The sequence below is a fragment of the Anomaloglossus baeobatrachus genome, chromosome 5, assembly GCF_048569485.1.
Source record: "Anomaloglossus baeobatrachus isolate aAnoBae1 chromosome 5, aAnoBae1.hap1, whole genome shotgun sequence".
In the NCBI taxonomy this organism is placed as follows: domain Eukaryota; kingdom Metazoa; phylum Chordata; class Amphibia; order Anura; family Aromobatidae; genus Anomaloglossus; species Anomaloglossus baeobatrachus.
The window spans coordinates 510696810-510712346 of record NC_134357.1 but is presented as its reverse complement, the minus strand read 5'-3'; the positions used below and the strand labels follow the sequence as shown (position 1 = coordinate 510712346).

Below are 15537 nucleotides of genomic sequence, written 5' to 3'. Positions count from 1 at the left end.
GGATGGAAGAAAAGAGGGCCCATATAGTGCCCCCAGCATGCTCCCTTCTCACCCGCGGTGGTGCTTGTAAGGTTGAGGTACCTATTGCTGGTACAGAGGCTGGAGCCCACATGCTGTTTTCCTTCCACATCCCCTGGAGGGCTCTGTGGAAGTGGGATCTTGCCGGCCCCCAAGCCCTGGGGCCGGGCTCCATCCACAGACCCAGAGAACCTGCTGGATTTGGAGCGGGAGTGCCGTTCAGGGACAAGGCCCTGCAACTTTCAGGTACTCTGTGTCCCCGGCAGGCACGGACACTCTCAAGGCTTGCTGAGCGTTATAGTGCGCCGGGGACAGTAGCGCTGTACGCTGGGGTTAGGTCACTGCAGCTTTGCTGAGTGACGTTACATGTTGGGAACTACTGCGCCGACCGCTCCTGGAGCGGCGGCGCAGCTGCGACTTGTGGTGCGCCGGGGGCTTTGCGCCGACCGCGCTTTTACGGCGGCGGCGCTTCTAACTTTAGCCCCCGGCTTCTGCGGCCTAGCGCCGCTTCGTTCCCGCCCCCACCCTGTCAATCAGGGTAGGGGAGAGACGCTGCTCAATTGGCAGCGCCGAGGGCTGGAGCTTTATTTACATGCTCCAGCCCTCTCACTAGGCACAGGGGGAAGCAGACTTCCCGCTCTTCGTCGGTGTACGCCCAGGGCCCGCCCCCCCTCTCCACAAGGACGCCGGCAGCCATTATACATGCGATCTGGCTGGGGAAAGGCAGCAGGCTCTGGGAGACCCAGACTAGAGGGATTTCTGGCGACCACACACCGCTCCTAAGCGGGCGGTAAGCTGCACAGTAGTGCTGGCCCCATTAGTGCCTCAGTGATATATTAGTGTACTTCTTTCTTGGTACCATATATATATATATATATTTATATAGTGCACTGTAAGGTCGCTTCTTGGCTGGACACCCTGTACTGCTCTGAGGAGGTAGCAACATGTCATCCGCAAAACGCAAGGCTGCCAAGGCACGGGCTGTGTGCACTGTTTGTACTGCATGTGGGGCTGATCTACCGGCAGGCTCCAATGATTCACATTGTGTGCAATGTTCAGTCCCAGTGGCACTTCGTCAGCCAGAGCCTATTGTGGTGGTAGCCCAGGCAGAGACGCCTGTGAACCCTGCCCCGGTGACGGGGACAGACTTTGCAGTGTTTGCTGATAAAATGTCTGAGACTATGACAAAAATCCTGGAGACCTTGCAGGCCAGGCCAGTTCCTCAGACCATGGACACTGCTGTGGCTATGCTCTCCGGTCCCCCTCAGTTGGAACTAATCCGTACTTCAAGGGGGTCTCAAGCATCACAAGCTGAAGTCTCTGACTCAGATGACAGTCCCAGGCAGCCTAAGCGAGCTCGCTGGGAAAGACCCTCGACGTCATCACACTGCTCAGGGTCTCAGCGAGAAGAGTCTCTCTGTGATGAGACTGAGGACGGTGATCAGGATTCTAATCCTGAGGCCCCTCTCAATCTTGATGCCCCTGATGGTGACGCCATGGTTAATGACCTTATATCGGCGATTAATAGACTGTTGGATATTTCTCCCCCAGCTCCTTCAGCAGAGGAGGCAGCTGCACAGCAGGAGAAGTTCCATTTTCTGTATCCCAAGCGTAAATTAAGTGCTTTTTTGGACCACTCTGACTTCAGAGAATCAATCCAGAAGCACGACGCTCATCCAGACAAGCGTTTTTCTAAACGTTCTAAGGATACCCGTTATCCTTTTCCCTCTGAAGTGGCCAAACGCTGGACCCAGTGCCCAAAGGTGGATCCCCCAATTTCCAAGCTTGCGGCTAGATCCATAGTCGCAGTAGAGGATGGCGCTTCACTTAAAGATGCCAACGACAGACAGATGGACCTTTGGTTAAAATCTGTCTATGAAGCTATCGGCGCGTCGTTTGCTCCAGCATTCGCGGCCGTGTGGGCACTACAAGCTATTTCAGCTGGTTTAGCACAGGTGGATGCTATCATGCATCCAGCAGTGCCGCAGGTGGCGTCCCTAACTTTGCAAATGTCTGCGTTTGCGACCTATGCTATCAATGCTGTCCTAGAATCTACGAGCCGTACCTCTATGGCGGCCGCCAATTCTGTGGTTTTGCGCAGAGCCTTATGGTTAAAGGACTGGAAAGCAGATGCTGGTTCCAAAAAATGCTTAACCAGCTTGCCATTATCTAGAGACAGACTGTTTGGTGAGCCATTGGCTGAAATCATAAAACAGTCCAAGGGTAAGGACTCTTCCTTGCCACAGCCCAGAGCAAGTAAACCTCAACAGAAAAAGTGGCAGTCGAGGTTTCGGTCCTTTCGAGGCTCGGGCAAGCCCCAATTCTCCTCGTCCAAAGGGACTCAGAAAGGACAAGGGAGCTCAGATTCCTGGCGGGCTCACTCACGCCCCAGGAAAGCAAATGGAGGAACCGCTTCCAAGGCGGCTACCTCATGACTTTCGGCCTCCTCCCTCCGCATCCTCGGTCGGTGGCAGGCTCTCCCGCTTTTGCGACATTTGGCTGTCACAGGTCAAAGACCGGTGGGTAACAGACATTTTGTCTCGCGGGTACAGAATCGAGTTCAGTTCTCGGCCTCCACTTCGGTTCTTCAGAACCTCCCCACACCCCAACCGAGCAGATGCCCTGCTGCAGGCGGTGGACTCTCTAAGAGCAGAAGGAGTCGTGATCCCTGTCCCCCCTCAGGAACGGGGGCGAGGATTTTACTCCAATCTCTTTGTGGTTCCAAAAAAGGACGGCTCCTTCCGTCCTGTTCTGGACCTAAAACTGCTCAACAAGCATGTGAACGCCAGGCGGTTCCGGATGGAATCCCTCCGCTCAGTCATTGCCTCAATGTCCCAAGGAGATTTCCTAGCATCAATAGACATCAAAGATGCTTATCTCCACGTGCCGATTGCTACGGAGCACCAACGCTTTCTGCGCTTCGTGATAGGAGACGACCATCTTCAGTTCGTGGCTCTGCCATTTGGTCTGGCGACAGCCCCCCGGGTGTTCACCAAGATCATGGCAGCAGTGGTAGCAGTCTTGCACTCTCACGGACACTCTGTGATCCCTTACTTGGACGATCTACTGGTCAAGGCACCCTCTCAGGAGGCATGCCAACTCAGCCTGAATTTTGCACTGGAGACTCTCCAGGCGTTCGGGTGGATCATCAACTTCCCAAAGTCAAATCTGTCACTGACCCAATCACTAACGTATCTTGGCATGGAGTTTCATACTCTCTCAGCGATAGTGAAGCTTCCGCTGAGCAAGCAGCGGTCACTACAGACAGGGGTGCAGGCTCTCCTTCAAAGTCAGTCGCACTCCTTAAGACGCCTCATGCACTTCCTCGGGAAGATGGTGGCGGCAATAGAGGCGGTTCCGTTTGCGCAGTTTCATCTGCGTCCACTTCAATGGGACATTCTCCGCCAATGGGACGGGAAGTCGACATCCCTGGACAGGAAAGTCTCCCTTTCCCAGACGGCCAAGGACTCTCTGCAGTGGTGGCTCCTTTCCACCTCATTATCACAGGGAAGATCCTTCCTACCACCGTCCTGGGCGGTGGTCACGACAGACGCGAGTCTGTCAGGGTGGGGAGCAGTGTTTCTCCACCACAGGGCTCAGGGTACGTGGACTCAGCAGGAGTCCAGCCTTCAGATCAATGTTCTGGAAATCAGAGCAGTGTTTCTTGCCCTACTAGCCTTCCAGCAGTGGCTGGAAGGGAAGCAGATCCGAATTCAATCGGACAACTCCACAGCGGTGGCATACATCAATCACCAAGGGGGGACTCGCAGTCGGCAAGCCTTCCAGGAAGTCCGGCGCATTATGATGTGGGTGGAAGCCACGGCCTCCACCATATCCGCAGTTCACATCCCCGGCGTAGAAAACTGGGAAGCAGACTTCCTCAGTCGCCAGGGCATGGACGCAGGGGAATGGTCCCTTCACCCGGACGTGTTTCAGGAAATCTGTCGCCGATGGGGAAGGCCGGACGTCGACCTAATGGCGTCCCGGCACAACAACAAGGTCCCAACCTTCATGGCACGGTCTCGCGATCAAAGAGCTCTAGCAGCAGACGCCCTAGTGCAAGATTGGTCGCAGTTCCGGCTCCCTTATGTGTTTCCACCTCTGGCACTCTTGCCCAGAGTGCTACGCAAGATCAGATCCGACTGCAGCCGCGTCATACTCGTCGCTCCAGACTGGCCGAGGAGGGCGTGGTATCCGGATCTGTGGCATCTCACGGTCGGCCAACCGTGGGCACTACCAGACCGACCAGACTTACTGTCCCAAGGGCCGTTTTTCCATCGGAATTCTGCGGCCCTCAACCTGACTGCGTGGCCATTGAGTCCTGGATCCTAGCGTCTTCAGGCTTATCCCAAGGGGTCGTTGCCCCCATGAGACAGGCTAGGAAGCCCACGTCTGCTAAGATCTACCACAGAACGTGGAGGATATTCTTATCCTGGTGCTCTGCTCAGGGAGTGTCTCCCTGGCCATTTGCATTACCTACCCTTCTTTCTTTCCTGCAATCTGGGTTAGAAAAAGGTTTGTCGCTCGGCTCCCTTAAAGGACAAGTCTCGGCGCTATCCGTCTTTTTTCAGAAGCGTCTAGCACGACTTTCTAAGGTGCGCACGTTCCTACAGGGGGTTTGCCATATCGTTCCCCCGTACAAGCGGCCGTTAGATCCATGGGATCTGAACAGGGTACTAGTTGCCCTCCAGAAGCCGCCCTTCGAGCCTCTGAAGGAGGTTTCACTTTCTAGACTATCACAGAAAGTGACTTTTCTGGTAGCGATCACATCTCTTCGGAGAGTGTCTGAGCTAGCAGCGCTGTCTTCCAAGGCTCCCTTCCTGGTCTTCCACCAGGACAAGGTAGTGCTGCGCCCCATTCAGGAGTTTCTCCCGAAGGTGGTATCCTCTTTTCATCTTAATCAGGATATCTTTTTGCCTTCGTTTTGTCCTCATGCAGTTCATCGGTATGAGAAGGATTTACATTTGTTAGATCTGGTGAGAGCACTCAGAATCTACATTTCCCGCACAGCGCCCCTGCGCCGTTCGGATGCACTCTTTGTCCTTGTCGCTGGTAAGCGCAAAGGGTCGCAGGCTTCTAAGGCCACCCTGGCTCGATGGATCAAAGAACCAATTCTTGAAGCCTACCGTTCTGCGGGGCTTCAGGTTCCATCAGGGCTGAAGGCCCATTCTACCAGAGCCGTGGGTGCGTCCTGGGCATTGCGACACCAGGCTACGGCTCAACAGGTGTGCCAGGCAGCTACCTGGTCGAGTCTGCACACTTTCACCAAACATTATCAGGTGCATACCTATGCTTCGGCGGACGCCAGCCTAGGTAGAAGAGTCCTGCAGGCGGTAGTTGCCTCCCCGTAGGGGAGGGCTGTCTTTGCAGCTCTAACATGAGGTATTTCTTTACCCACCCAGGGACAGCTTTTGGACGTCCCAATCGTCTGGGTCTCCCAATAGAGCGCCGAAGAAGAAGGGAATTTTGTTACTTACCGTAAATTCCTTTTCTTCTAGCTCTTATTGGGAGACCCAGCACCCGCCCTGTTGTCCTTCGGGATTTTTGGTTTGTTTGCGGGTACACATGTTGTTCATGTTGAACGGTTTTCAGTTCTCCGATGTTACTCGGAGTGAATTTGTTTAAACCAGTTATTGGCTTTCCTCCTTCTTGCTTTTGCACTAAAACTGGTGAGCCAGTGATCCCACTGGGGATGTATAGCCAGAAGGGGAGGGGCCTTACACTTTTTAGTGTAATTGCTTTGTGTGGCCTCCGGAGGCAGTGCTATACACCCAATCGTCTGGGTCTCCCAATAAGAGCTAGAAGAAAAGGAATTTACGGTAAGTAACAAAATTCCCTTCTTCAAAGTATCAATGCAGATTTTCTTTCATCTCCTTAGGATACCAGATTGTGAAGTTTCCGGCAGTAGCGGTGAAAAATCTCAGTAAGTGCTATTTACCATTATCCCTAACTACTGTATTTGTAACAGATCAAATATTATAAGTTGGCATGTGCGGCTATATCTTTGTGTATATCCGTTATTTAATCAGATAACAGGGTACACAGACACTATCAGTGTGGATCATCTCGGTTTCCAGTGGATATATACATGCCTACTCATAATGTATGTTGCATGCATTATTAGGTGACCACTGCCCACCCGCACTTGTCACTCTGAGCAGGTATAGGTATGCAGATTAGTCCCACGCGCCGGCCATGTTTCCGCCTCTTTCCTGGTTGAGTCGTGTGACATATACACATAATGTGTGCTATATGTTATTATGCAGGTGAATCTCTTCTGGGTCTCCACGCATTGTGTGCATACGTTTTGACTCAACCAGAAAAAAAAGAGCCCCTCAGAAACCTGGTAAGTGGTGTGTTTTTGTTTTGTGTAGTGATGGGTGCTGTGGTGGTACAGCCAAACAAGTTGGATGCGTTTGGTGGGTGGGAAGCCCTCACCTTGTCACTGGTGATGAGGCAGGGATGTCCCTGCATATGGATAGTTTTGTCAGAAATCTATCTGTTGAGGATCCTGGATCCAGGTATCTGTTTGACAGTAATGAGCAAAAATCCTCTACTGTGTGCCCTAATGTGTCTACCTCTGTTTCAGGTTTCACTTGCGCAAACAATTGTCAGAGGCTGGGTTACAATTGAAACATGATATAAAATCCCCCATGTTGACAAGTTTTAAAGATTATTTACGGAAGACCCTTTCAGCAACCTCTGTTGTGCCAATGGCAAGTTTGATGCGTTGCATGTAGTTAATGAATATTCCTTAAAGATTCCAATCCTAATGTATGTTCGTGCGCTTAATTTCAGGTGGACAATGTGGCCAAATTTCTTTATTATGTCAGCCCCAAGGAAATCACCCTGGATTTTATAAAGAACTTTGATAACACCATGGCATATTTTGATGTGCTGTCAAAACTAAAAACAGCTGAGAAAACTATGAAAAAATATATAGGAAATGTGCGCCGATTGGTAATATTTCTGACAGAAGGTAACTACTCTGGTGATCTGGATGAGGAAACCAAAAGCGGTGCAAAATCTTTTTTGGAGGGTTTAAAGAAAATTGAACAGGGACTCAATGAGAAGACATGTAAACCCATAAAAAGGGGGTAAGCATAGGAGAGTCATTTCTTGGATAATTTGCCGAAATGACAAAGTATTCATACTTTTGTCTTTTTCTATTTATCACATACAGGTTGGATCTCCAGCCACTCACAAATACAGAATGCTGCCAAATTCTAAAAGTGTCTAAAAAACATGTGACCTCCATCTTTGAGAAGGCAAGCTTGGATAAAATAATTTGTGACAATGACAAGGCTCTAGTTGGATACTACCTCAGGGCACTCCTCATTTTAAAACACAGGCGTAGACCATCTGTATCAAAAAACCTGACGGTAAGCTACTTACAGCTATTACATTATCGACAAATATGATGTTGTGTCCTATGTCATGTATTTTCTATGGTTCTTATCCGATAGGTAAAAGAATGGCTGCAGAGGAAGCAGGTACATGACCATGATGAAAAAACCTTCACAGCTATTTACACAGGATATGATGTAATTATAGTGGACAATGAGGAGGAGCAGGTAAGTGTTAAGGCTGCTTTACACACAACGATATCGCTAACGATCTTGTTAGCGATGTGATACGACAGATCGTAGATACGATTTGCCAAGATCGCATATAGGTCATTTTGTGACCGGCGCTACAAAAACGACTTATGTGCGATCTCGGCAAATCGTATCTACGATCTGGCGTGTCACATCGCTAACGAGATCGCTGTGTGTAAAGCAGCCTTTAGAAATTCTATATGAAACACCGAAATATACACTGCAATTCAAAAATTTATTTTCACCCACACAATTTTGTCTTTTCCATGAAAAATCATACTTTTATTTATCAAATAAGTTACATAATGAATAGAAAATATAGTCCAGACATTGATTAGGTTAGAAATAATGATTCTTACTTGCAATAATAATTTTCTCCTTGAAACGTTCCTTTTGTCAAAGAATGCTCCCTTTGCAGCAATTACAGCTTTGCCAGAGGTGTATCTAGGCTTTCTGGAACCCGGGCCAAGAATTCTGTTTGGCGCCCCCCACCCCCCCCCCCCCCCCACCCCCTCCATCCCCGCTGTTTGAGTAGTTATCATGTGACCGCTCATTCATATATGATTTACACATTCACGTGCAGACAAGCTGCTTTCCTAACTTTCTCAATGTTCAATGAAAAACAGAAGTAGAAAAAGAAGTGAATTGTCACATGACTAAATATGAAAATTGCATGAGTGGAGCGGCCATGTGATGACTGCTGGAACCATAATGCAGAGCTGAATCCTAAGGCTGCGTGTCCACGATCAGTGTTTGCAGCGTTTTGGATGTAACGTGTTTTTGCAGTGTCCAAAACGCTGCGTTGTACCATACAAGCATAGTGGATTGATTTCTAGAAATCCCGTGCCCACTGTGCTTGTTTTTTCCACAGCAAACACTGACCTGTGGTGCATTTTTCCAAGTTGCAGCATGTCAATTGTTTGTTGTGGATTTGCATGCGTCCTCCTTAGGGAGAACACAAGCGAGAGACCGCAGCACACTGAACCCTGATAGTGGGTATGAGTATTTATTATTATTATTATTATTATTATTATTATTATTATTATTATTATTATTATTATTATTATTAATTTATTTATAGAGCACCATTAATTCCATGGTGCTGTACATGAGAAGGGGGTTACATACAGGATACATATACAAGTTACAGTAGACAGACTAGTACAGAGGGCCCTACCCTTGCGGGCTTACATTCTATAGGATTTTGGGGAGGAGACAGTAGGTGGGGTGTAGATTGGGCGGCAGCTCCCGCACGGTGGTTGGGCGGCAGCTCCCGCACGGTGGTTGGGCGGCAGCTCCCGCACGGTGGTTGGGCGACAGCTCCCGCACGGTGGTCGGGCGGCAGCTCCCGCACGGTGGTCGGGCGGCAGCTCCCGCACGGTGGTCGGGCGGCAGCTCCCGCACGGTGGTGAGTATCTGCAGTCTCCTGCGGTGGAGACGCATGGCCCCACAGGTCAGGACCCACTGTGTCCAGGACGCAGTGAATCCTGATCGTGGGCACATACTCTTACTGGGAGTATATTACATGCTGTTAGGACTGGGCTACATTGCTTCATTTTATAGTTATAGGGGGTGTCCAGGTTTATGATGAAAGTCTACAGTCACTAGGTGACTGCAGGCTTCTGAGTTCTCACACCGCATGTTCTGCACCCTTAGGATTCTCCCATGCCAGTGGCGAGAGTAGACTGTCATGTGAGCTCAAGTATGCTGGGTACTGCAAATCTGCCTCATTGATTTGGATAGGAGCGGATATGCACTACACAGCCACGGCTACTATCAGAAGATTGATCGGATCTGGAATTGAGCACTCTGGCAGTCTACATCTGCCATCGGCACGAAAACCAGCCGATTTGCGAGGGTGCCAGCTGCCGAACCCCGGTCGATTACACGCTGGCCGTATACCGCACACAGCTCTGACTCACTGGCCGTATACCGCACACAGCTCTGACACACTGGCCGTATACCGCACACAGCTCTGACACACTGGCCGTATACCGCACACAGCTCTGACACACTGGCAGTATACCGCACACAGCTCTGACACACTGGCCGTATACCGCACACAGCTCTGACACACTGGCCGTATACCGCACACAGCTCTGACACACTGGCCGTATACTGCACACAGCTCTGACACACTGGCCGTATACCGCACACAGCTCTGACACACTGGCCGTATACCGCACACAGCTCTGACACACTGGCCGTATACCGCACACAGCTCTGACACACTGGCCGTATACCGCACACAGCTCTGACACACTGGCCGTATACCGCACACAGCTCTGACACACTGGCCGTATACCGCACACAGCTCTGACACACTGGCCGTATACCGCACACAGCTCTGACACACTGGCCGTATACCGCACACAGCTCTGACACACTGGCGGTATACCGCACACAGCTCTGACACACTGGCGGTATACCGCACACAGCTCTGACACACTGGCGGTATACCGCACACAGCTCTGACACACTGGCCGTATACCGCACACAGCTCTGACACACTGGCCGTATACCGCACACAGCTCCGACACACTGGCCGTATACCGCACACAGCTCTGACACACTGGCCGTATACCGCACACAGCTCCGACACACTGGCCGTATACCGCACACAGCTCCGACACACTGGCCGTATACCGCACACAGCTCTGACACACTGGCGGTATACCGCACACAGCTCTGACACACTGGCCGTATACCGCACACAGCTCTGACACACTGGCCGTATACCGCACACAGCTCCGACACACTGGCCGTATACCGCACACAGCTCCGACACACTGGCCGTATACCGCACACAGCTCCGACACACTGGCCGTATACCGCACACAGCTCCGACACACTGGCCGTATACCGCACACAGCTCCGACACACTGGCCGTATACCGCACACAGCTCCGACACACTGGCCGTATACCGCACACAGCTCCGACACACTGGCCGTATACCGCACACAGCTCTGACACACTGGCCGTATACCGCACACAGCTCCGACACACTGGCCGTATACCGCACACAGCTCCGACACACTGGCCGTATACCGCACACAGCTCCGACACACTGGCCGTATACCGCACACAGCTCTGACACACTGGCCGTATACCGCACACAGCTCCGACACACTGGCCGTATACCGCACACAGCTCTGACACACTGGCCGTATACCGCACACAGCTCCGACACACTGGCCGTATACCGCACACAGCTCCGACACACTGGCCGTATACCGCACACAGCTCTGACACACTGGCGGTATACCGCACACAGCTCTGACACACTGGCCGTATACCGCACACAGCTCTGACACACTGGCCGTATACCGCACACAGCTCCGACACACTGGCCGTATACCGCACACAGCTCCGACACACTGGCCGTATACCGCACACAGCTCCGACACACTGGCCGTATACCGCACACAGCTCCGACACACTGGCCGTATACCGCACACAGCTCCGACACACTGGCCGTATACCGCACACAGCTCCGACACACTGGCCGTATACCGCACACAGCTCTGACACACTGGCCGTATACCGCACACAGCTCCGACACACTGGCCGTATACCGCACACAGCTCCGACACACTGGCCGTATACCGCACACAGCTCCGACACACTGGCCGTATACCGCACACAGCTCCGACACACTGGCCGTATACCGCACACAGCTCCGACACACTGGCCGTATACCGCACACAGCTCCGACACACTGGCCGTATACCGCACACAGCTCTGACACACTGGCCGTATACTGCACACCGTACACGACACACACTGGTCATATACAGTACACATGCATTGGACATACTGTACACACCACTCACCCCCCCGCCCCCCGTATACAGCACCACCCCCTGTATACAGCACTCTCATACTGAACATATACAGCATACATACACTAAACATTGAAGTCACTAATACATTAGATATATGGTTGTAAATATTAGATATAAACACACTTAGCTCAGATATAAGTAGCTGCGGCTTAGTTGGCCCTGTAAGATCAGGTGCAGCACAAGTTCCTGACTGACGCTCCCTCCTCATGTAAGATGGATGCAGCAGCCGGGCACTGACTGGTTAATGTGTGGCCAATCAGCACTGGCTTCATTCTGGTCTCCTGTCTCATTTGTGGTGCAGAGGACGGGAGGGTGAGTGGCTGAGCACATGCACTATGCTGCCTCCTCAGTGCCGTGCAGGCCCCTCCCCCATCACTCTCCTAACTGCAATCTGACAGGCGAGCGTGCAGGTGCCAGAGGCGGAGGGGAAATCCCACCTCCAGTACAGTCTGCTGGCTGGAGCCCTGTGCCATGCAATTGATTACACGGAGCCGCGCGCCACACTTTGAGTCCGGCTGTCAGCTTGACTACCGAACTCAGAGAATATCTCCCACTACGGAGGGCGGTAAAACACAGCCGCCAGGGAGACTTTCAGAGCGCTGCCTTAGGCAGCCGGACAGCACCCCCTGACAGCTGCGTCCGCGGCAGATGCCCTGCCAGCCCCCCCAGATACGCCTCTGGCTTTGCAGACCTTTGGCATTCTAACTGTTAATTTGTTGAGGTAATCTGCAGATTTCACTTCATGCTTCCAGAAACCCCTCCCACAAATTGTTCTTTTGCCCATATTAATCTTTTCCTTTTATTAGCCAGTCTCAGATATGGCTTTTTCTTTGCCACTCTGCCCTGAAGACGTTGACACTGGCGTTTTGTGGGTACAATTTAATTAAGCTGCCAGTTGAGGACCTGTGAGGCGTCGATTTCTCAAACTAGAGACTCTAATGTACTTGTCTTATTGCTTATCTGGTTAGAGCCTGTTTGTGCTCTTCTCTGAAGGGGAGTAGTACACACCGTTGTAGGAAATCTTCAGTTTCTTGGCAATTCCTCACATGGAATGTCCGTCATTTCTAAGAACAAGAATAGAATGTTGAGTTTCACATGAACGTTCTCTGTTTTTGGCCATTTTGAGAGTTTAATGGTAAGTTCACACAGTGCGTTTTTTGTGGCGTTTTTCAGGTGCGTTTTTGCTCAGAAAACTGCATGACGCAGCTATAAACGCAAGGGATGGGTAGTTAAGTGACATGTACAGGAAGAGGATTCCTGTTGGTAAAGACAGAAGCGTGAATCCTCGCGGTACCGCCACCGCTGCTTCCACCTCCCGTAGGGCGCCATGGCCAGGCGGGAAGTGGAAGCAGCTGCAAAAACAAAAGTGAACAGTAGAAAAAAAAATGTCATACTTACCTGTCTGCAGACTCCCGACATGTCCGCTCCCAGCACCGCCACCCCCGCTCCGGCTGTGTGCAGTCTCCCTGGCAGCACGTCCGATATCTGCAGGACCTGGCGGTGATCATCTGATGCGGCACCTGACGCATCAGTTGATCGTAAGTCTCTCGGTGACGCCGGCTTTTTAGCGCCCAGCCGGCTTAACATATCAGCTGATGCCGTCAGGAGACTTCATCAGCTGATTACCGGCAGCTCCTGCAGCGATCGGACGGGATCAGACTCCTGTCCGATCGCTCCAGGAGCTGCCGGTAATCAGCATATAAGTGATTTTTTTTTTTGATTTTTTTTTTATCGGATGCATCAGCTGATTGTGTAAAAGCAGTTTATACAATCAGCTGATGTGTGATGTGATTCACGTCCTTGAACCTGACACATCATCTGATCGCTTTGCCTTCCAGCAAACCGATCAGATGATATTGGATCTGAATTAGACGGCGCGGGACCCTTGACCCAGGATTACTGCGGAGGGGGGTGTTCTTTATTTCAATAAAGATGGAGTCACTAATTGTGTTGTGTTTTATTTCTAATAAAAATATTTTTCTGTTTTTCGGGCTTAGGGCCAGCTGATAATATACAGCTAGCCCTAACCCCATTATTACCCAGCGAGCCACCCGGCATCAGGGCAGCTGGAAGAGTTGAATACAGCGCCAGAAGATGGCGCTTCTATGAAAGCGCCATTTTCTGTGGTGGATTTGGACTGCAATTCGCAGCGGGGGTGCCCAGAAAGCTTGGTCACTCTGAACTGCGGATTCCAATCTCCAGCTGCCTAGTTGTACCTGGCTGGACTCAAAAATTGGGCGAGGCCCACGTCATTTTTTGTTTTAATTATTTCATGGAAAAAAAAAGGGCTTCCCTATATTTTTGGTTCCCAGCCGGGTACAAATAAGCAGCTGGGGGTTGGGGGCAGCCCGTACCTGCCTGCTATACCTGGCTAGCATACAAAAATATGTCGACGCCCATGTCATTTTTTTTTGGGGGGCAAAAAACTCCTGCATACAGTCCTGGATGGAGGATGCTGACCCTTATAGTTCTGCAGCTGCTGTCTGCTCTCCTGCATACACTATTGTATGATGGAGTATGCTGAGCCTTGTAGTTCTGCTCCCCCTGCCTCTCCCTCCAGCATACAGTCCTGGATGGAGCATGCGGAGCCTTGCAGTTCTGCAGCTGTCTGCTCTCCTGCATACACTAGTGGAGAATGAGACCATATTGAAGAAAGAAATGACATCAGACCTTTTTTTATTTATTTTTTTTTTATTTTCAACAATCTTTAATGGCATTGTTCACTGATAAAAAAAAAAAGCAGCAAAAAATGCAGCAAAACGTGGTAAAAATGCATGCATTTTTTGCCACGGGTGCGTTTTTGAGCGGTTTTGCCGCAAAAAAATGCCCAAAAACGCAGCGTCAAAAAAACGCAGTGTGTGAACTTAGCCTAATAGAACCAAGAAATGTAATGCTCCAGATTCTCAACTAGCTCAAAGGAAGGTCAGTTTTTTAGCTTCTCTAATCAGCAGTTTTCAGCTGTGCTAACATATCGTATTTTTCGGACTATAAGAAGCACCAGACCATAAGACGCACCCTGTATTTAGAGGAGGAAAATAGGAAAATAAAATTTTAAGCAAAAAAATGTGGTCATGACACACTGTTATGGGGCGAGGATCTGCTGCTGACACTGTTATGGGGGTAATGTCCTCAAATTCTCTACTAAGGTACCCCAGCCTGGTAATGATCCTCCTGCCTTGTATATACAGTATATGTCCCTCATCCTGGTATAGCCCCAAACCTGCTATATACCGTCATCCTGGCATATGGCCTCATCCTGCTATATACTGGCATATGGCTGCATCCTGCTATATACCCCATCCTGGCATATGGCCCCATCCTGCTATATAACCCATTCTGGCATATGGCCCCATCCTGCGCATATACCCCCATCCTGCGCATATACCCCCATCCTGCGCATATACCCCCATCCTGCGCATATACCCCCATCCTGCGCATATATCCCCATCCTGCGCATATATCCCCATCCTGCACTTATACCCCCATCCTGTGCTTATACCCCCATCCTGCGCTTATACCCCCATCCTGCTCTTATACCCCCATCCTGCTCTTATACCCCCATCAATCCTGCTCATATACTCCCATCCTGCTCATATACCCCCATCAATCCTGCTCATATACCCCCATCAATCCTGCTCATATACCCCCATCAATCCTGCTCATATACCCCCATCAATCCTGCTCATATACCCCATCAATCCTGCTCATATACCCCCATCAATCCTGCTCATATACCCCCATCAATCCTGCTCATATACCCCCATCAATCCTGCTCATATACCCCCATCCTGCTCATATACCCCCATCCTGCTCATATACTCCCATCCTGGTATACGGCCCGAATCCTGTGGCACATAAACGTTCATACTCTCCTTACCTCACTCCCTGCAGCATCGCTCCTCCGTCTGTGTCAGCAGCAGCGCCCGCAGAGTGGAGCCGGCCATGATCCCTGCAGCATCGTAATGTCCTCCTGTCTGTGCCAGCTGCGTGTGGACACGTGAGCACAGCGATGACGTCATCTCTGTGCGCACAGCTAGTCTCCACACAGCCACCGCCGGCACAGACATGAGGACAT

At 50.9% G+C, this 15537-nt stretch overlaps 1 protein-coding gene across 1 annotated transcript in view; it reads left to right on the top strand.

Moving 5' to 3' along the window:
• LOC142311969 (uncharacterized) overlaps nt 1-15537 on the top strand; it is a 79202-nt gene that overhangs the window by 53983 nt on the left and 9682 nt on the right. Inside the window, exons 7-11 of the mRNA XM_075350832.1 lie at nt 5897-5941; nt 6608-6734; nt 6817-7115; nt 7202-7400; nt 7485-7592. Coding sequence (XP_075206947.1) covers nt 5897-5941; nt 6608-6734; nt 6817-7115; nt 7202-7400; nt 7485-7592 — 778 coding nt within the window. The remainder of the gene's footprint in view (nt 1-5896; nt 5942-6607; nt 6735-6816; nt 7116-7201; nt 7401-7484; nt 7593-15537) is intronic.